General features: G+C 47.6%; 2 protein-coding genes across 2 annotated transcripts; one reads left to right on the top strand and one right to left on the bottom strand.

The window, feature by feature from the left end:
- Positions 1-35: 35 nt before the first annotated feature.
- On the bottom strand, positions 36-6059 carry LOC130386136 (heterogeneous nuclear ribonucleoprotein H-like). The gene is made up of 11 exons (XM_056594913.1): positions 5918-6059; positions 4504-4599; positions 4045-4200; positions 3411-3569; positions 3138-3276; positions 2069-2268; positions 1867-1976; positions 1102-1237; positions 768-842; positions 197-286; positions 36-109 (listed from the first exon to the last, which is right to left on the bottom strand). Exons 2-11 carry the CDS (start codon positions 4583-4585, stop codon positions 36-38), a joined length of 1221 nt encoding a protein of 406 aa, XP_056450888.1. The 5' UTR covers positions 4586-4599; positions 5918-6059.
- A 1731-nt stretch (positions 6060-7790) lies between these two features.
- On the top strand, positions 7791-20040 carry LOC130386489 (deoxycytidine kinase 2-like). The gene is made up of 8 exons (XM_056595423.1): positions 7791-8050; positions 8580-8698; positions 8958-9041; positions 13576-13679; positions 13884-14031; positions 14289-14404; positions 14812-14911; positions 19591-20040. The coding sequence occupies exons 1-8, from the start codon at positions 7846-7848 to the stop codon at positions 19615-19617; spliced, it is 903 nt and encodes a 300-aa protein (XP_056451398.1). The 5' UTR covers positions 7791-7845; the 3' UTR covers positions 19618-20040.
- Positions 20041-20636: the final 596 nt, after the last annotated feature.

The raw sequence follows: 20636 nt of genomic DNA, 5'->3' as shown, positions 1-20636 counted from the left end.
AGAGTTTGTTTCTCTGGTCAATTAGCCCCCGCCCATCACATGCCCCACCCCCCTCCCATGGAGCCTCGGCCGTTGCCATAGTAACTGTTGCCCACGCCGCTCTGGTTACCTGACAGGAAAAAGGAATAGACAGGTCAACATCCCGGACTCGACAGCCAATCAGAACAGGCCCCGCCCCCAGGGAGTTGGTGCTTACTGTAGTCACTGTAGCCCCCACCCATGCCACCACCACCACCACCACTGTTGTAGCCCCCCATCCCCTGGTTACCATACGAAGACTGGTTGCCTAGGAGACGAGGAAAGAAACCCGGAACAAGAGTTTAGAAGGGTTTACATACGTTGACACAGCTAGTACACTCACCGTAAGCCTCCTCTCCTAACCTTAACCCTCCTTACCTTAAACCCTACTCCATTACTTTAACCTTCTCTGCTTACCTTAGCCCTCCTCCATTAACTTAACCTTCATTCGCTTACCTTAACCCTCCTCTCATTACCTCCTTACCATAACCCTCCTCTGCTAACATGACCATCCTTACCTTTACTTTGCTTCCCTTAACCCGCCTCTGCTTACCTCTGGCATCTACTTGTAACCTGCTAATCTCAATTAAATTAACCTCAACAGATCATTCTCAAGATAAAGTATTGTTTTGGAACTGCACTTAAATTCTTCCTAGATAAATCGAAAACGCTAAAGGCCAATTTACCTAACATCTCCAAACATTGACGACTAGATAAACAGACAGTTTTTATTCTTTGTTGGTACGCACCCATCATCTGGCCTCCGTATCCCCCGTTGCTTCCCCCGGAGGTGGAGTTGAGGAACAGCTCCACGTAGCGATGCTCTGTAAACACACCATTTCAGAATGAACATCACTTTCACCATTAATGAACATTGAACACAAGTGCTCCTCTACATCCTCCATAATGAGATGGATATAATCATACATTTATGTCTGCTTAGTTCAAGAGGGAGAGCGGGATGACTTGTAACCAGGAGGTTGCTAGTTCAAATTCCAGCTCCTCCTAGCTGAGTCGAGTGGCTTTGGACCAAATTGTCTGCTAAATGCAAGTGTAATTATTGGCTGTATAGTGGACACTTACGCATGTTGGCCTTGTCTTTAGACATTGCCGCCACTGCGTCTTCGTGTGTGGCAAACTCCACGTCGGCCTCTCCGGTCACGCGTCCGTCGTGCCCCACCTCCACGTGCACGCGCACCGGGTTCAGGGGGGAGAAGAACTACAAACATGGAGACACGTAGCAGGTTCAGAGGGGAGAAGAACTACAAACATGGAGACATGTAGCAGGTTCAGGGGGGAAAAGAACTACAAACATGGAGACATGTAGGTTCAGGGGGGAGGCTAGCGATTACTTTATAGACCAGTGTGAGGTAGGCTAGTGTTAACGTTATAGACCAGTGTGTGGTAGGCTAGTGTTTGCATTATAGACAAGTGTGTGTGCGCGCGTGTGTGGTAGGCTAGTGTCTACGTTGTAGACCAGTGTGCGTGTGATAGGCTAGTGTCTACGTTGTAGACCAGTGTGCGTGTTGTAGGCTAGTGTTAACGTTGTACACCAGTGTGCGTGTGGTAGGCTAGTGTTTACGTTGTACACCAGTGTGCGTGTGGTAGGCTAGTGTTTACGGTGTACACCAGTGTGCGTGTGGTAGGCTAGTGTTTACGTTGTACACCAGTTTGCGTGTGGTAGGCTAGTGTTTACGTTGTACACCAGTGTGCGTGTGGTAGGCTAGTGTTTACGGTGTAGACCAGTGTGCGCGTGGTAGGCTAGTGTTTACGTTGTACACCAGTGTGCGTGTGGTAGGCTAGTGTTTACGGTGTAGACCAGTGTGCGCGTGGTAGGCTAGTGTTTACGTTGTAGATGTCCGTCTCGCTGGCGCGGTAGGGCAGGCCCCTCATGTGGACGCAGTGGCCCGTGGTGCTCTGGAAGTTGGAGCCGCTGTCGCCGTAGCGCTCAGAACCTCCTGCACAGACACAACAAGCAACGCTCAGTCAGCCGGGAGCGGGGGACAGCTAGGTCCCGGCCCTGGAGGGCGACCCGCTCGTCAGTGCCTACCTCCGTATCCCCCCCGGCGGCGGTCCACCGCCCCCCCGCCGCGGTTCATGCCGTTGTAGCTGCCGCGCCCGCCGCCGCCGCCGCCGCCGCTGGGCCGGTCGTAGGGCCCGGGACGCCCCCCTCCGCCGCCGCCCACCTTACGCTGCGGCTCGTAGTGGGTCCGCACCTCCGCCCGGCTGGACTTGAAGATCTCGATGTAGCTGCGCACGCACGCACACACACAAACAGTTAGATCTCCGTGTACGTGCACATACAATGTACAAATGTGTGTCAATGGTGTGTATATAGTGTGTAGATTTGGAGTGTAGATGTGGTGTGTGGTACGTATTAATGGTGGATCGTTTGTAGATGTGGTGCGTAGGGTGTAGATGTGGTGTGTAGATGTGGAATGTGGTGTGTAGATGTGGTATTTGGTGTGTAGATGTGGTGTGTAGATGTGGTATGTGGTGTGTAGATGTGGTGTGTATAAATGGGGGATAGTGTAGATGTGGTGTGTACTGCTTTGTAGTGTGTATTGTATTTAAATTGTGTGTAGTAGATGTTGTGTGTAGTTTGTATAGTGTGTCGATGTGGGGTGTAGTGTCTCTAGTGTGAAGCGTGTACAGTTTGTAAATGTGGTGTGTATTGTGTTTAAATTGTGTATAGTGTGTAGTAGATGTGGTGCGTCGTAGGGCCGGGCAAGTAATCAAATTTTGATCTTGATTTAGATTTTAGTGTCAAACGATCACAAAAGTAACATAATCGTGTTTTTTGCTTCTTATTTTTAATTTAATCTTTTTATAGAAAGGGCAGAACACTTCGATACATATCTGTATTATTTCCAATCTAAAATATATCATTTTAAATGGGAACATTTTCTTTTTTTTAACCATTTTGTGTATTCTTTCTCAGCTACAAAGGGAGACATGCTGAATAAATACATGTTTTCAAACTCAAAAATGAACGTTTGAATAGTCATGATTTCAATATTGACCAAAATAATCGTGATTATGATTTTCCTCCCATAATCGAGCAGCCCTGGTGCGTAGTGCGTGAATAGTGCGTAGATGCGTGTCGACGTGGTGCGTACCGGTGTCCGATGCGCTCCTTGTGTTTCTTCAAGGCCCGCTCTGCGATGTCTTGGGAGGCAAACTGAACGAAGGCCTCTCCAGTCCCTCTTCCCTGGTAGTCCATGGGCAACGTGATGCCGTTGGGAACGATCTCCATGCCTACACACACACACACACACACACACACACACACACACACACACACACACACACACACACACACAGTGTTCATGGAGGCTGCACGGCACGGGGATAACACAGGAGGTGAAGAACAGAGACAGGAAGTGACTTACCAGAGAAGAACTGTAGGATCTCCTCCTTGCTGCAGCCGAAGGGCAGGCCTCTGAGACGGACCAGGCCCTCTCCGTCCCCGGCCTCCTCCTCCGGCTGGGTGCAGCCCGGCCCCGTGTGCTTCAGGACCCACTCCATCTCCACGCTGTTGGACTTGAACACTACACACAGAAACACGCACACGTTATACATCTGCACACTGTTGGAACTAAACAAGGCACACGTTATACATCTACACACTGTTGGAGCTAAACAAGGCACACGTTATACATCTGCACACTGTTGGAGCTAAACAAGGCACACGTTATACATCTGCACACTGTTGGAGCTAAACAAGGCACACGTTATACATCTGCACACTGTTGGAGCTAAACAAGGCACACGTTATAAATCGTCACTCATCTGCAAACTGCTGGACTTAAAACACACACACACACACACACACACACACACACACTATATACAACAACTTACAGTTACATTAAAGCCCCTTTAAGTTTCGTAGGGACACCCAGTCAGTGCCTCGCCCCCCTAAATATCACTCTATATGCATCCCTTTGTCCGCGTGTCATCCTCTGCATGTCCCACCCGCTGCGTGGCTCACCCCCTGCGTGTCTCACCGCCTGCGAGTCTCACCTTCTACGTATCTGTGGCCCAGGGTCTCTCGGTCTTTCTTGACGGCGATCTTCAAGTCCTCGTCGCTCTCCAGCTCCACGAAGGCCTCTCCGCTCGGCCGGCCCTCCCTCGTGAAGGTGAAGTGGACGCTGTTGCCATCGTTGGCTACCTTACAGTCTGGAAAACACACACATTAAAGTCTTTAAAAAGACACACACCTTACAGTCGGGAAAACACACCTTATTGTCAGTATGTGTCTGTCAGACACATACAAACAAAGCTTACAGTCTGTAAAACACACATACACACCCGTCCGTCCGTCTTCAACACAAACACACCTTACAGTCTGTAAAACACGCACACACACACCCATCCGTCTTCAACACAAACACACCTTACAGTCTGTAAAACACACACACACACACCGCTGTCTGTCTTCCACACAAACACAATGATCTAGTATCGGTCCCTGGGCCTTACCTGAGAAGAAGCGGGATACCTCCTCAACGGAGCAGGACCAGGGAAGACCTCGGATCCGGACCACGTAGCCTTCATCTGCCATCTCTTTGAAGCCCCCTGCAGCCACACAGGGAAACAAACGCACACATTAACACAAACATTCACACAGAGAACCGTCTCCACGAAAAGGAAATGAATAGCCACGGCTTTGAGAGGAAAGGTACCTTCCTGAAAAACCGTTGTAGTCTATCTTCCTCCTACCAACTGTTGGCGTAGTAAAGTGAGGCACATTGAATCGTTGGTGGCATCACAAAGTCGGATCACGCCAATGATTTGGAAAGTTTTCGACATTGTTTAAAAACCCCTCTCCCACTACCCCAACGGTCGGCCCAAAATGTCCCTTCATCACCCTCACACGTAACATGATATAACACTCATATTTCACACCTCAGTAACATCAGATAGTTAGAAAAAAAAAACTCCAAACATGGAGGGAGTCTGAACGTCCGCGGCCATGTTTAGCGTTCTGAACACAAATCATGGATGTAAACAACCACAGATAAAGCCGCGAAGCGACGGCAGACTTGGATTTAAACGTTCGTTGTGAAGCAACAGATATCAGTGCGTTTTTCACGAAGGCCTGCGAGAGTACCCTGGGTTATCCCATACAATATCACGTTGGAAAGTAATTGAAAATTCCAAAGTAGTTTCGTCCTGCTATACCATCGACTCGGGATCAAACGAGGCACATATACACATGTGAATACAGGTAGAGATATCACAAACCAATATTAATATAGTATACATTAGCTTTTAGCGCCATTTACAACTCTACACCTATTTTAGGCATACAGTGCAACTCTAAATATAAGTTATACATAGAGGTACGGTGTTAGTACATGTGGCGTAGCGCTACAACTGTTGCGCAATCGGAAACCCCCCTCATCGATTCACTGTATCAGGAGAGATCATAACAATCAATATTCAGAAGACGTTTAACATAATCAATAACTTTTATCCGAAGATAGATCATAACATAAGCCACGTATCAATATATATATATATATCATCACAATTTAAATATTTGAATATGGTTCTTAGCTTTATCAATATATCTGAAGATGGCTCGTACCTTAGCATCCCACGAGATGGACCGTACCGTACTCAAAATATCAGAAGAGGTAACTAAATCAATACATTTGAAGATCTATCGCACCATAAATGAAAATATCAAAAGATAGACCGTAAAATAATCAATATATCAGTAGATCTATCGCTACATGATCGATATATCAGCGGAACAAAGAGCCATGCCTCCTCCGGACACAAAGAGCCGCGCAGGCCGCGCCGAGAAACTCTCCCTTCCTGGGTCCTCCCCCGCGGTACTTCTCCGCTTTTTAGTAGAAAAACGTGAAAATATAGGACAAACGTTTACCTTGCCGAGTATTATGTGGAAGTAGTTACGGCAGCAGCGGTATTCGTCGTCGTATTAGTAGCCGTAGTAGTACTAAGCTTCATTCATTCCACGGCACCCTGTTCTTTGGACCCCTACGCATGCGCATAACCTGCCGACTACAGCTTCCGGGTCGTGGTGATAATGTGCTGTGATCGGATGTCGCCGCCTGGCGTTTCACTCTGGGGACTCACTCTGAGCGCATCGCCTCTGGTGGTGGGCGAATCCCCCCGACCTCCTCAAACGCCCACGCGTTGTCAAATCATATCTGATAATTGTAGTAACATGATAATAACTTTTAATAGATATAGCAACTTTTATAGGACCCAAGCAAATCTATCCACCTAGGGACTTCAGATGAAATTAAATAATTTGTTACTAATTCTGGCCATTTACATGGTGTTTTTTAAAAAACAATGTTCATAAATATGCATGGTCCCTATCAAAAAACCCAATAAATAAATCTGGTACAGGAACATAAATATATGTTATATATATATGCACCAGTAGCAAATAGCATCAACAGGGGAACCGTTCACGAAGTGAGCTCAAGAGGGCAGCACTGGATTTTCACATATCCAGTCATGGAGGATTAAAGTCGACCGCAAATCCTTGAACCTCTAGAAGTGTTAGCAGTGGTGTGTAACAAATGTGCCGGCTGGGGTCAGTATGCTCCTTGCTGAGCCATGGCCCAACAATGTAACTTCATGAAGAGAACCCACATCCCTTACCCTAGCCCCCCATCATCATCTCGCTTACCCTAACCCTAAACCTACATCACCATCTCGCTTACCCTAACCCTAAACCTACATCACCATCTCGCTTACCCTAACCCTAAACCTACATGACCATCTCGCTTACCCTAACCCTAAACCTACATGACCATCTCGCTTACCCTAACCCTAAACCTACATGACCATCTCGCTTACCCAGGGCCGTTGCACCAAATCCTGGGTCCCTATACACAAGGTACTGATGCCCCCCCCCCCCCCCCCCCCCTCGATTGTTGACGGGGGGGGAGTAGAATGATTGTTGACGGGGGGGGGGGGGGGGGGAGACGAGGCCATGTGCGACTCCTAACACTATGGGCTGGTGGATAATTCGAATTTCTTTTTTTTTTTGCTTTTTTTTTGCCATGGGCCCCCCCTCTGCCTTGGGCCCCCCCACGACTGCCTCACTATCCCCCGCAGTCCGTCGGCCCTGCGCTTACCCTAACCATAAACCTTCATGACCATCTCGCTTTACCCTTACCAAAACCCCCATGACCCTCAATCAATCCATTTATTATTTAAAGTGCAGTCTTACAATCGAAATGGTCTCAGAACACTTCTAGATAAAGAACAACGTCAACACATTCCTAAAAACAGAATGGCCTTGAAACAAATAATTATTTTGGACAACAACAATAATGACTTAAGACAACAACAACAGTTTACACTCCATAGTGTTTTGAGAACAAAAATGTCTTAAACTTAGATTTAAAAGCATCCACAGACCCTGCTTCCCTGATATGTTGGTGTAGGTTATTCCATAAATATGGGGCACGAGAGGCAAATGCTCTCTTACCAACTGATCTTTTGGTGGATGGGATGACCAAAAGACCATCTCCCTAACCCTTACCCTGACCCCAAACCTCCATGACTATCTCCTTAACCTAACCCTTACCCCTAACCATAATGATAGATATTACTATAACTTATATTACTATGATTAATTATATTAGTCAAAGTAATATGAGTAATAGTGAGAGTTATAGAGTAACAATATTTATCATATTACTTTGACTATTAGTTATATTAGTATTACTTGTACTGTAAAATAGTAAAATAACATAACAGTAAAACTTTCCCGAACACGGGAGTGGATCACTTCCGGGAAGTGACGATTTTTTTTGGCGCTACCTTTGATTGATGTGCGGACTGCGGAGCGGGAAGAAGACTAGCGTTGTTTTTGGCTTTTCCTTTAAAAGTGGAAAACACGAAATCAACGTTCAATTTATAATTAGTGACACTATACCGATCAGAATGGCGACACCTCCAAAGAGATGTTTCACACCGGATTCAAACCGCAGAGAAGAGAAGAGGTGCAAGAAGATATCCATAGAGGGAAACATCGGTAAGCTCACCTAATTATTAATAACATGGACTAAACTCACCTTAACTTTAACTCATAATGAACCAACATATACTAGACCCCAGGCACGCAGTGTCACAAGGCTAAAATTAGAGGACTTGTACCTGAACTTATAAATTAACTCATACCTGACAAAGAGCGAACGATAATGTAATATAAAGTAAATACTACCGTGGAGGAGACGGAGAAACAACGATCAGGATTGATTGTAGTGGAAGCTGGGGTTCCCTTGTAGTGAGGCAGTAGCAAGCTGTAGCGTGGAGAAGAAACTCGGGAATTGTGGAGTGGCGTGGGACAGAATGGAGGCTAGGACCAGGGACCACTCGCATGGTTTAAATATGTAAATGTTCCTCTGAAAGAACTGCTTTAGTGTGTGTGTGTGTGTGTGTGTGTGTGTGTGTGTGTGTGTGTGTGTGTGTGTGTGTGTGTGTGTGTGTGTGTGTGTGTGTGTGTGTGTGTGGTATTAATGTGTGTATTTGTTTATGGTATTAATGTGTGTGTGTGTGTGTAGCTGCAGGTAAATCCACACTGGTGCGTGTGTTGGGCGAGCGGTTGGAGGACTGGGAAGTGGTTCCTGAGCCCATTGGGAAGTGGTGCAGCCTCCAGAACAAAGCAGACGACGTTAACCAGGTACCTTCATAGTGAATACCCGTCATATACAGCGTCTATAGCCTCTACCAGGTACACTAATGTGCATGTGTGTGTGTCCAAGAATCCGTTATAGATAACACATGTTATAGATAGCATCTTAACCCTCTAACAGGTACACTAATGGTGTGTGTGTGTGTGTGTGTGTGTGTGTGTGTGTGTGTGTGTGTGTGTGTGTGTGTGTGTGTGTGTGTGTGTGTGTGTGTGTGTGTGTGTGTGTGTGTGTGTGTGTGTGTGTCAGGACCTGAGTTCCTCCCAGAAGAGTGGAGGAAATATTCTCCAGATGATGTACACTGATCCCCGCAGGTGGTCCTACACCTTCCAGGTAACACACACACACACACACACACACACACACACACACACACACGTTATGGCAGTCCATCGATTACGATGATGACGTTGCTCCAAATGGAAAGGAAGGACAGTTATTGGGGTGTGTTGCGACGATGCATAGCCAAATGGCTGTGCAGGCCTATGCGGGATCCGCAGATTTTGCCACAAGAGAGACAGGGGTATGTGGCACTGGAGGGTGTGGGCACTGCAGCACGTTGATGCCTCAGTGCACGTCGCTGTATCCTCCTCTCTGTGGCTTGCTCCTGAAGGTGAGTAGTTCCCTGGTTGCAGGAGGAGCTCCAGGTGTTTCGATCAGCAGCCAGGGACTCGAGTGCAGTAGGTGGAATGTTGCACTGCTTCAGGAGGGTTTTGAGGTGATCCTTATAGCGCTTTTTTGGACCCCCAGCAGATCTCTGGCCATCCAGAAGTTGGCCATAGAGGATTTGCTTGGGCAGGCGGTGGGCAGGCATACGGATCACATGCCCAACCCAGCGTAGGTGTTTTTGCGCAAGGAGCAGGGCGATGCTTTGTGTGTGGGTCCGGTCAAAGACCTCGGCATAAGGCACCCTGTCTTCCCAGGACACACCCAGGATCCTTTGCAGGCAACGGATGTGGAAGGCCTCTAGGGTTCGAAAATGCCTCTGGTAGGGTGTCCAGGTTTCCGAACCATACAGCAGTGTGGAAAGACAGACTGCCCTGTACACAGCTGCTTTGGTGGAGGTGGTAAGGTTCCTGTTCTGGAAAACCCTGGCGCTAAGCCTGCCAAAGGCAGCAGAGGCCAGACCGATGCGGACCTGGATATCATCATCGATGTTGCAGGAGGGGGACAGAATACTGCCTAGGTAGGTGAAGTGTGGGACGATGGCAAGGGGATGACCATCGAGGGTGAAGGTGGGCACACACGTTTGGGGGGTGAACTCCTGAGCAACTATTTGTGTTTTCTTGATGTTTATTTGGAGACCAATGGCGCTGTAGATGGAGGCGACCACATTCAGCGCACGCTGTAGAGATTCTGGTGAGTGGGCGAGGAGAGCACAGTCATCTGCATACTGTAGCTCTAAGATGTGTTGGGTGGTGGTTTTGGTGAAGGCTTGGAGGCGCCTAATGTTGAAGAGGTTGCCATCCAGTCTGTACTGTATCTGTACCCCATCAGAAGGGTCCAGGAGTTTGTGCGAGAGGAGGGTGACTGTGGAGAGGAATATGTTGAAGATGGTTGGGGCTAGGACACACCCTTGCTTGACCCCCACATCCACACTGAAGAATGGAGATTGTTGGCCACCAACACTCACACAGGCTTGCATCCCATCATGAAACTGCCGCAAGATGTTTCTGAACTTTGGTGGAACCCCCAGCTTCCCCAGCACTTCCCACAGCAGTTCCCGGTTTACCGTGTCGAAGGCCTTGGACAGATCAATGAAAGCTAGGTACAGGTCTTTGCAGTGTTCTCTGCATTTTTCCTGTATCTGTCTAGCAGCAAAGATCATGTCTGCGGTACTTCGCTGTTGCCTAAAGCCGCACTGGGTCTCCGGTAGAATGTTATTGGTAGCATGAGATGCTAGTCGGAGTAGCATGATCCGTGCGAGCACCTTACCGGCAACTGACAAGAGGGAAATGCCTCTGCTATTACCGCAGTCTGCTTTGTCTCCTTTCCGCTTAAAGATTGTGATGATGTTGGCATCCTTCCAATCTTGCGGGATGACTTCAGATGACCAAATGTTAACGATCAGTTGGTGTAATCTGCGGGTGAGGAGGTATCCGCCATGCTTCAGGATTTCTGCCGGGACTCCATCAAGGCCTGGGCTCTTGTTGTTCTTCAGGCCAGCGATGGCTTTTTGCACCTCAGCAAAGCTGGGGGAGAAGTCCAGATCAGTGACGGTTGGCAGGCATGGGAGGTCGGCAAGTGTGTCCGTCCTAGTTGGATATGAGGTGTTCAGCAGGGTGTTGAAATGCTCAGCCCATCTGTCCAGGATCTGTTGTTTGTCCTTGTGCAGGATGGTACCATCTGCTGATCTGACCGGGGTTATGTTCTTCCTCTGTGGGCCATAAATAGCCTTGATGGAGTCATAGAAAGCGTGGGAGTTGTTGGTGTCCGCGTGATGCTGTATCTCGTGGGCTTTCTTTGTCCACCAGTCATTCTTCATGGCTCTGAGGGTACGCTGTGTTTCAGCCCGGATGTTGTTGAAGCGGGCCTTCAGCGAGGTGGATTGGGGGTTGGAAAGGTGAGCTGCAAGGGCCTTGTGTTTTTCCTGAAGTAGGTTGTGGATGCCTGGTGCACTGTTGTCGAACCAGTCTTGGTGTCTCCGTCTGGTGTACCCTACAGACTCTACTGCAGCCCGGTGAATAGCGGTGCGTAGGGTGCTCCAGGTGGTGTTCACGTCCAGATCAGCTGGTGTTTCAGGGATCTTGGACAGCTGTAAGGCGATCTGTTCCCTGAGCTGGTTGACTGAGTGCGGTGACTTCAATGCATCACAGTTGAGCTTCCTGCAGGGTGGTGTTTTCCTCAGTGGAGGACGGAGTTCCAGGGTGAATTTGGCTCTGATCAGGCGGTGATCAGTCCAACAGTCTGCTCCACGCATGGCTCTGGTAACTCGCACCTCCTTCCTGTCAGCTTGGCGGACAATGATGTAATCAAGGAGGTGCCAGTGTTTAGAGCGGGGGTGTTGCCAGGAGGTCTTAAATTTGTTCTTCAGTTGGAACAAGGTGTTGGTGATGACCAACTGATACTCAGAGCAGAGAGTGAGGAGGCGAAGACCATTTTCATTGAGTTTACCAACACCGTGCTGCCCAAGCACATCCTTCCATAACACACTGTCAGAGCCCACTCTCGCGTTAAAGTCCCCGAGGAGAATGAGCTTGTCGGTGGAGGGTGTTTTATTTATGGCGGAGTGCAGGGAGGCATAGAAGAGTTCCTTGCACTCGGGGTCAGCATCCAGTGTTGGGGCATATGCACTGATGAGGGTGGCATGACGGTTGTTGGTGAGGGGAATGCGCCAGGTCATCAGTCTTTCACTGATGCCGACTGGGGATTCTGGGATCCTCTGAAGTAGGCTTGACCGCACAGCAAAACCTACACCATGGAGGCGGCGGGAGCCTTCTGGAAGCCCCCTCCAGAAGAAGGTGTAGCCTTCTCCCACCTCTGTTATAGAATCCTCGCCATGGAAGCGTGTTTCGCTAAGAGCTGCGATGTCAATGTTGTATCTCTGCAGCTCGTGTGCAACCAGCGCTGTTCTTCTTTGGGGACGAGAGTAGTCAACGGGCACATCCAAAAGTGTGCGGACGTTCCAGGTTGCAATGGTGAGCTTCATGTGGGTTTTCTTTTTCTTATATTTTCGACCGCATGGAGGGACGACCCGGCAGCTGCGGCAGGCTGCCCGGGTTAAACAGAACAGTCCTTTTTTAGGCCACCTTTTCTAGGCCCTTCCCTCTCAGGGTGAGCAGGGAGGGGCTGCTCAGTCGCGTGAGGAGCTGCCGGAGAGGAGCGCTGTTCCATCCCACTCCTCGGCGACCATCTTTCTCACGCCGCCTAGCGTGCAGGGTTGGGCTAGATACTCCCAGTCACATCCTGACCTGTACCTGCCGCCCTTCCCCAACGCCGCAGGACTTCTTATGGGGGGGGGGGGATGGGGTGGGGAGGGGATGGGGTGGGGTGGGGGTGGGGTATTTGGGGCAGGCCTGCGCAGAAGAATAGATTATAGTGAAGGCAGTGGTGCGCAGTCTCTGACCTCACTGTCTTGGCTCCCCCCGACATACTCCAGTGGCATGCAAAGCACGACGACCTTCAGTGGAAGGGAGTTGCAGAAGACTGCCAGAACACCGGTCTGTTGGTGACTGCCTAATGTGGGTTATCTCCACAGGTTCTTGATCGGAGTGGCCTTCTCCTAGATGGGTTGCCTGCCATGGCTATGAGCCCCATCTGCCCATGCTATTTACCCATAGGCTGGGGCAGTGGTTGAGAGGCGCCAGGGCATGTCCACACACCGGTGGGCCTGCACGCCTTCTCTCTGGGGCCCACTGCTGCTCCGAGATCTCCTACAGTTTAGCCTGGGACCGCGAGGTACCCAGTTACCGTGTGAGGCCACGAGGAGGCACTGTAGGAGTCTTGGTGGTGGAGAGGCTATGTACCGGCAGGAGGAGACTTACGCGCTCTGCTCCTCTTTTCACCCCAAACAGAGGCTAGCCGGTGGCCGTAGCTGAAAGCAGAAAGAAGCAAGCAGAAGCAGCATGCAACATGCACTAACTACAAGCACTACTGCCACAGTACTACTGCACTGACGCTTCACACACACCCTGTGTAACACACACACACACACACACACACACACACACACACACACACACACACACACACACACACACACACACACACACACACACACACACACACACACACACACACACACACACACACACACACAGAGAGAGAGAGAATTGGAACGCTTCAACTTGAAGTGCCTTCAGTAAACAGCTGTCTCCACCCATTTGTAAGTCTTCCCACCCGTCTCTCTCTACCTGTCTGTCTGTAGAGTTATGCGTTTCTCAGTCGGATTCGTGCCCAGCTGCAGCCTCCGTCTCTCAAGCTGGCTGAAAAACCTGTCGTCTGCTACGAGAGATCAGTCTACAGCGACAGGTACCCGTCTGTCTGGCGACGGCGTCAGGTTGCCCTTCCGTCTTGTCAATCATTCTAGCGACCGGTAACCTGGCTGTCTCATAAACATAATATATTGTCACATCCTCCGTTCTCGTGCGCTCTCTCTGTCCCTCTCTGACTGTGTCCCTGTCTGTCTGTCTGTCTGTCTGTCACTATCTGCCTGTCTGTCTGTCTGTCTCTCAGGTATGTGTTTGCGTCTAGTCACTATGAGTCAGGGAACCTGACCTCGGAAGAGTGGAGTGTCTACCAGGATCAGCACACCTGGCTGCTCTCCCAGTTCCTCCCCATGATCCATCTGGACGGGATCATCTACCTCCGAGCCCAGCCCCAGGTCAGATTGTTACAGATTATTAAAGTCTCCTCATGTCATATTACTAAAGACTATTTAAATCCCCCCAGGTCAAATTATTACAGATTATTATATCAATCTTTTCATGTTGGTTTATTATAGACTATTAATGTGTGTGTGTGTGTGTGTGTGTGTGTGTGTGTGTGTGTGTGTGTGTGTGTGTGTGTGTGTGTGTGTGTGTGTGTGTGTGTGTGTGTGTGTGTGTGTGTGTGTGTGTGTGTGTGTGTGTGTGTGTGTAGAAGTGCATGCAGAGGCTGCAGATGCGTTCGCGGGAGGAGGAGCAGGACGTTCCTCTGGAGTACCTGGAAGTACTTCACCAGAAACACGATGCCTGGCTGTACCACCGGGACCCCAAGTGAGTACTACTGCAGTACTACTAATACTACTGCACCACCGGGACCCTAAGTGAGTACTACTGCAGTACTACTAATACTACTGTACCACCGGGACCCCAAGTGAGTACTACTGCAGTACTACTAATACTACTGCACCACCGGGACCCCAAGTGAGTACTACTGCAGTACTACTAATACTACTGCACCACCGGGACCCCAAGTGAGTATTACTGCAGTACTACTACTGTGTGTGTGTGTGTGTGTGTGTGTGTGTGTGTGTGTGTGTGTGTGTGTGTGTGTGTGTGTGTGTGTGTGTGTGTGTGTGTGTGTGTGTGTGTGTGTGTGTGTGACTGTGTGTGGTATTAATTTGTGTGTGTGTGTGTGTGTGTGTGTGTGTGGTATTAATTTGTGTGTGTCTGTGTGTCAGCCAGGAGTTTGCGTTCATGAATGACGTCCCCATCCTCGTTGTGGACGCAGATGAGGATTTTAAAAACGACCGAATCAAACAAGAAGCCATCTTGGACAAGGTCAGACATCTTTATTATACACAGGCTGCCTGTCTCACCCTCACCCTAATATACAGGGTACCCGTCTAACCCTCACCCTAATATACAGGGTACCTGTCTAACCCTCACTCTAATATACAGGGTACCTGTCTATCTCTGCGTTAACACCAAAAGTGACGCTGGTCGCTTGAGGTCTTGGTTGTGATTTGCGAAAATTGTATCACGCAAGTTTAGTCCTGTGTGCATGAGGAAGTTGAGTTGTTGTGGAAGTACCAGAGACGTCGGAGAACCCGACGCAGTCTATTCATAATATCATCGGGAGGCGGACACAGCTTTTGGCCGTGATATTATATATTATATTTAGGGCCGGGCAACGATTAAAAGTTTTAATAGCGATTAATCGCATAGTATTGTTGAATTAACTCGCGATTTATTGCACTTTTAAAATTATATTTTAAAGTTAAATGAGATTATCAAATGGAATGACACATTATCTTCATACCAAATGCAATAAGCAAAAACTAGACCAAGTGATCTTGAGGGAGTTTTATTGACTCACTCAGTGTGGGTTGAATATGAAACTCATGGAACACCACAGATTTGGGAATTGTAAACAGGCAGTTAATTAGTATTTTTGTACACCAACAATTACTACAACTGTAGGTAAATTCAAATAAGAAGTGTCACTGATTTTGGAATTGTAAACAAGCTGTCAATTACTGCAATTGTAATCATGCAGTCACTTCCTGCAAGTGTAATCTAATGTAAAGTAAGTGGAACCAAAAACGATTTCTGATATGAATGTTGACATTCTGTGGGCCTAACCGTTCAAAATCAAAGTGAGAAAAGAAAAAGAGCGTTGCCAATTTGTATTAATGGCGTTATTGTATAGATATAAATGTTATATAATATAATATTATTAAGATATAGAGCTCCGGGAGTTTCAAGCGGCAACATCCCTTTCTCCTCAATGCTACGGTTCACTCCGGGCCACAGGAAACGGTTGGCCCGTTGAACTCTGATTGGCTGTTACGTTACGTCACTCAGGGAGTGAACGCTGAATGATTAAAAGTTCAAATATTTGAGCTCGAGCAACAACGTGTTGCATCGTGTTGCGATACTCAATCCTTGTGAACGCGCTCGCCCGTACCAGGGCCTTCATGCCCAAAAGTTGCCTGATGCGCGTCTCTACGCGGACTTTGTCTGGAGTCGCGTTGCCCCCTCGCTTTTTGTGTGAACGCCGTCTAACCCTCGCCTATTATATACAGGTTACCTGTCTCACCCTAATATACAGGGTACTTGTCTAACCCCAACCCTTATATACAGCGTACCTGTCTAACCCTTATGGGAGAAATGAACACTTACATTTAATGATTATATGTAATTATTATCATGCCTATATGCTATGTAAGGGATTATGTATAGAACGCCGGTCATTATCGGGAAAATAAGCCCCGACAGGGCGAAGAGGACACCGAAACGAAGCGGTCTTGCTTCGCACTGTCGGGGCTTATTTTCGATAAGGACCGGCGTTCTATACATTATCCTGCTTATTACACAGTCGGGAAGGCCCATGCAAGTGAACGGAGCATTCCAAAGCATCGATAAGAGCCGTGTAATAAATTAATATAATCAGGGGTGCACATAACTGGTACGCATGCGCGGCCCTAATCAGGGACGCGCAACGACACTTGTGTCACTAACAGTCAGGCAAGCAAAACCAAACTACGCGTGTTTCTTGTCAACTGCGGCGTCTCGCCAACTGTAAAGAACAAAAGGCAAACGGGGCCGGAGCAGAAGAAAATAGTTTTTTCCGAAAAGTATCTCCCAAGATGTGCCTTGGCTCGTAACCAATGATGAGTGCACTGAAATGTGCCCTTCCGTGCGCTGGGCACCGCGCACGCTAGGGGTGTGAACGGTTAGACAACCCCTTTTTTTCCGTGTACACGGGTTAACCGTTTTTTATCAATTAATGATTTATTTATTTTTTATTTTTGTGGACCTTAGTCGCGCTATAGGGGGATTATTTGTTCATCAACCCAGCGGCGGATGCGCGAGTAGAATGATCGCAAAAAGAAAATTAGTTTGACCGGTTGCCATGGTTATCACCGTGTGGTTAATTTGCAGTTGCGGTGTTAATTAGGATTTTGTCAGTTTACTGTTGCATTAAACTGTAATCAGAAAACGGGGTTGTATACTTGAGCAATAGATCACACCAGGCTGTGGTATGTGCTCATTATACCACTGTTAAGGGGCGTTGTCCGGCCCCGACGCGCAGCGGAGGGCCGGCGACCCCCTTCACAGTGGTATAATGAGCACATGCCACTGACTGAAGTGATCTATTGCTTTTATACAACGGTTACTGTTATGGCGAAACGAAAGTCATAGACACACTACATTTAAAAAGAAACCAAGTAGCCGTTTTATTAAAGAAAACAAAAAAGTAGTCCCTCCTGGCTGCCGCTATGCATCGACGGTCGCTATGCAACACACTTTAGCGTCCCTCCGAGAGAAGGCTCCGATAGAGCGGTTCGCCGGCAATTTTTCCTATGGAGCAGTTCACTCGCCGTGTGCCTAAGCTTTCGTTAGTCTCTCCATCGCCTTGCTCACTCCCGGAGTAACAACATTTACATCCTCTCCATCATCCAACATATGTTTTACTTTGTAACTGTTTCTACTTCCAGGCGCGGAGTGATATGCAAACTTTCACAAAATGATCGGGCGTCATAGCAGTTATGTATACGCTCATTATACAACAGTTGGGAACCAATCAGATCGCTGGATTTCGTTTAGATTTTTCCTTAACGGTTATGATTTACTAACCAGTTACACGTGCACACCCCTAGCGCACGCACTGGAGAACTAGGCAAAATCAGCTGATCCCAACGTTCATTACTGTGAGACATTCAATCGCTCCGTGGTCAAGCTGCTGCAGTTTTATTTACAAAAAGGTGGAGCAAAGAAACACTGCTGTGCTCAAGAAGTTGTGCACTGAAAAAAGGATCTCCTTTTGTGAAACTGGGGAGGTTTCATAACATCAGGCGTTATGAAAAAAAAAAAGCCACGTGTGGGCTGAGTACCAAACACCATCTCCTGGCACTCACCTGAGTAACTCACTAAAAATTGAGTTATGTGCCCCCCTGAAGCTAATGTGGAGAGAAGATTGAGTGAACATGACACCTCTCACCTTTTTAAGCACAGCCTCGTATTCCCACCATTATTGCTTCCAGGAACCAAGGTGAACGAATGTGGCCGGCATATGGCGCAAACCCCAGGTTTTGACATGCTTTATGCGTGTCACTAGCATGTTCCATATGTGCGCCACACGTGGTAACACGCAGGCCGTTGGCCCAGAGGAGAACAGGGAGAACTGGTTAGCGGTATGAGAGCGTACTGTACAGAAGACCACCGTATATGGGAGCGACTGTATGGAATGAGGTAATGGATGACATGTGGGCAGAATAAACGCATAGGGAGGAGCCCTCCAGCACTTTGTCAAACCCACCCGGCTTTGTTCTTACTTGTTCGCGAGTAACAATAAAGTCTTCATCTTTCATGCTTCAGGTTTCTCACTCTTTATTTTTTTGTTAAAGGGACCCTCACCCTAATATACAGGGTACCTGTCTAACCCTCACCCTTATATCTTAGGGATGTGATTAACTCAAAATGTTGAGTTAATCGAATCGTTATGCTCGAATAATCAGTGGGTGGTATGAACGAATAATCGATTATTCGATGTGTGCCGACATTCACAAAGGCAGCCATGGATCATCGCAAGAAATCACTTAATGTCTTAAACACAAAATAACAACTTCCTGCTAAGTAGTTCCAGTCAAATTGTCTGTTCAGCCTTCAAAACGAGAGCTGGTAAATAGTGAAAAATGCATTAAACTGTCATCAGAAAGCGTAGTTATATAGACCCTATAGAGTATCTATGGTATAAAGGCTGGGACGAATTTCGAATTATGAATATGTACAATGCATGACGTTAGCTCTCTGGCTCATAGCTGAGCGGACTGGAATACCTCCCTTTGCCAAGTCGTAGCTATGGTCCGTCCTATTTACTGGAGGAGTGAACGCAACGTTTCCATTGCATAAGAACCTTACGGGAGGGTAAAGATTGTTCCAGGTATTAGTCAAACCCTCAGGCGTTACCAGGGAAACAAAATTATGGCTTGTGAAATACTTTATGTTTGGATTGTAAAACGCATGAAAATATAAATGAATGGTCTTAATTTATTTTCTTTGGCAAGTGACCATGGAATAAGCGGGATAATCCCCTTCGAGGAGTCGAACATTAGTTCCGTCCGTTAACTCTTGTTTATTTGAATGGGGAAAAATATTAATGGTCGGAATGATAAAAATCGGCTTTGACCCTCAGGAACGAATAACCGAATATTCTGACCCATCCGTATTATATACAGGGTACCCGTCTAACCCTCCCCCTTATATACAGGGTACCCGTCGAACCCTCCCCCTTATATACAGGGTACCTGTCTAACCCAAGCCTTTATATTCAGGGTACCTGTCTAATCCAAGCCTTTATATACAGGGTACCTGTCTAACCCAAGCCTTTATATACAGGGTAACTGTCTAACCCAAACCTTTATATACAGTGTACCTGTCTAACCAAGCCCTTATATACAGGGTACCTGTATATAAGGATATCCGCCTATATGAAGTTTTGTTTTTCCCAACAGGTCCAGGACTTTGTGAGCAGCTTGTAAACCAGGTCCAGGATTTTGTGAGCAGCTTGTAAACCAGGTCCAGGTCTTTGGGAGCAGCTTGTAGTCCTGGTACAAGATGTCCCAGCCAAACAACATATTGTTTTCTTGAATTTTTATTTTATTTTTTTCCTATATGTCGAACCAGTCTTTGTCATTACATGGGTTTGTAATGATAAAGGGAGTATATGGCATGGCATTGCATGTAATTTTGTAAATATGTAAGTTTCCCTCTAGAGGGACTGCTTTTAGAGTGTGTGTGTGTGTGTGTGTGTGTGTGTGTGTGTGTGTGTGTGTGTGTGTGTGTGTGTGTGTGTGTGTGTGTGTGTGTGTGTGTGTGTGTGTGTGTGTGTGTGTGTGTGTGTGTGCGTTACTGACCATGCATTTTACTGGAATAAGTATTTAAAATAAACACTTCCAACCTCCAAACTGAATGTTTTCATCATATTTACGTCTGTGTGTGTGTACACTGTACCCAGTAACTATGAACCAGTAACAGTCACTGAGTGACTCTGTGTGAATGTGTGACCTACTATTGGGCGGGGTTAGTGTATACATGCTGTAGCTACACCTGAGACAAGTTAATAATGCAGATCACAATGCGGTCCTATTAACGGTTAACTCGTGGATGAAGACACGGGGACGTCTGCAGTCTCACGAGGTCATGCTAGAGGACGGAGGTAAGGGTTAGGAGCTAGGTTGTTTGGTTATGGTTGGGGTTAGGGGGTTGTGATTGGGGATAATGGTTAGGAGCTAGGGGTTTTGGTAATGGTTAGGAGCTAGGGGTTTTGGTAATGGTTGGGAGCTAGGGGTTTTGGTAATGGTTAGGAGCTAGGGGTTTTGGTAATGGTTAGGAGCTAGGGGTTTTGGTAATGGTTAGGAGCTAGGGGTTTTGGTAATGGCTAGGAGCTAGGGGTTTTGGTAATGGCTAGGAGCTAGGGGTTAGGATATAGGGATTGGCAGGTGCGACAATGCTATTCTCATCGTTATTCGGGCGGTGAGTGTTATGAAAGGGGTGTTGT

The sequence above is a fragment of the Gadus chalcogrammus genome, chromosome 7 (assembly GCF_026213295.1).
Source record: "Gadus chalcogrammus isolate NIFS_2021 chromosome 7, NIFS_Gcha_1.0, whole genome shotgun sequence".
NCBI lineage: Eukaryota > Metazoa > Chordata > Actinopteri > Gadiformes > Gadidae > Gadus > Gadus chalcogrammus.
This window is presented reverse-complemented; position numbering and strand designations above follow the sequence as displayed.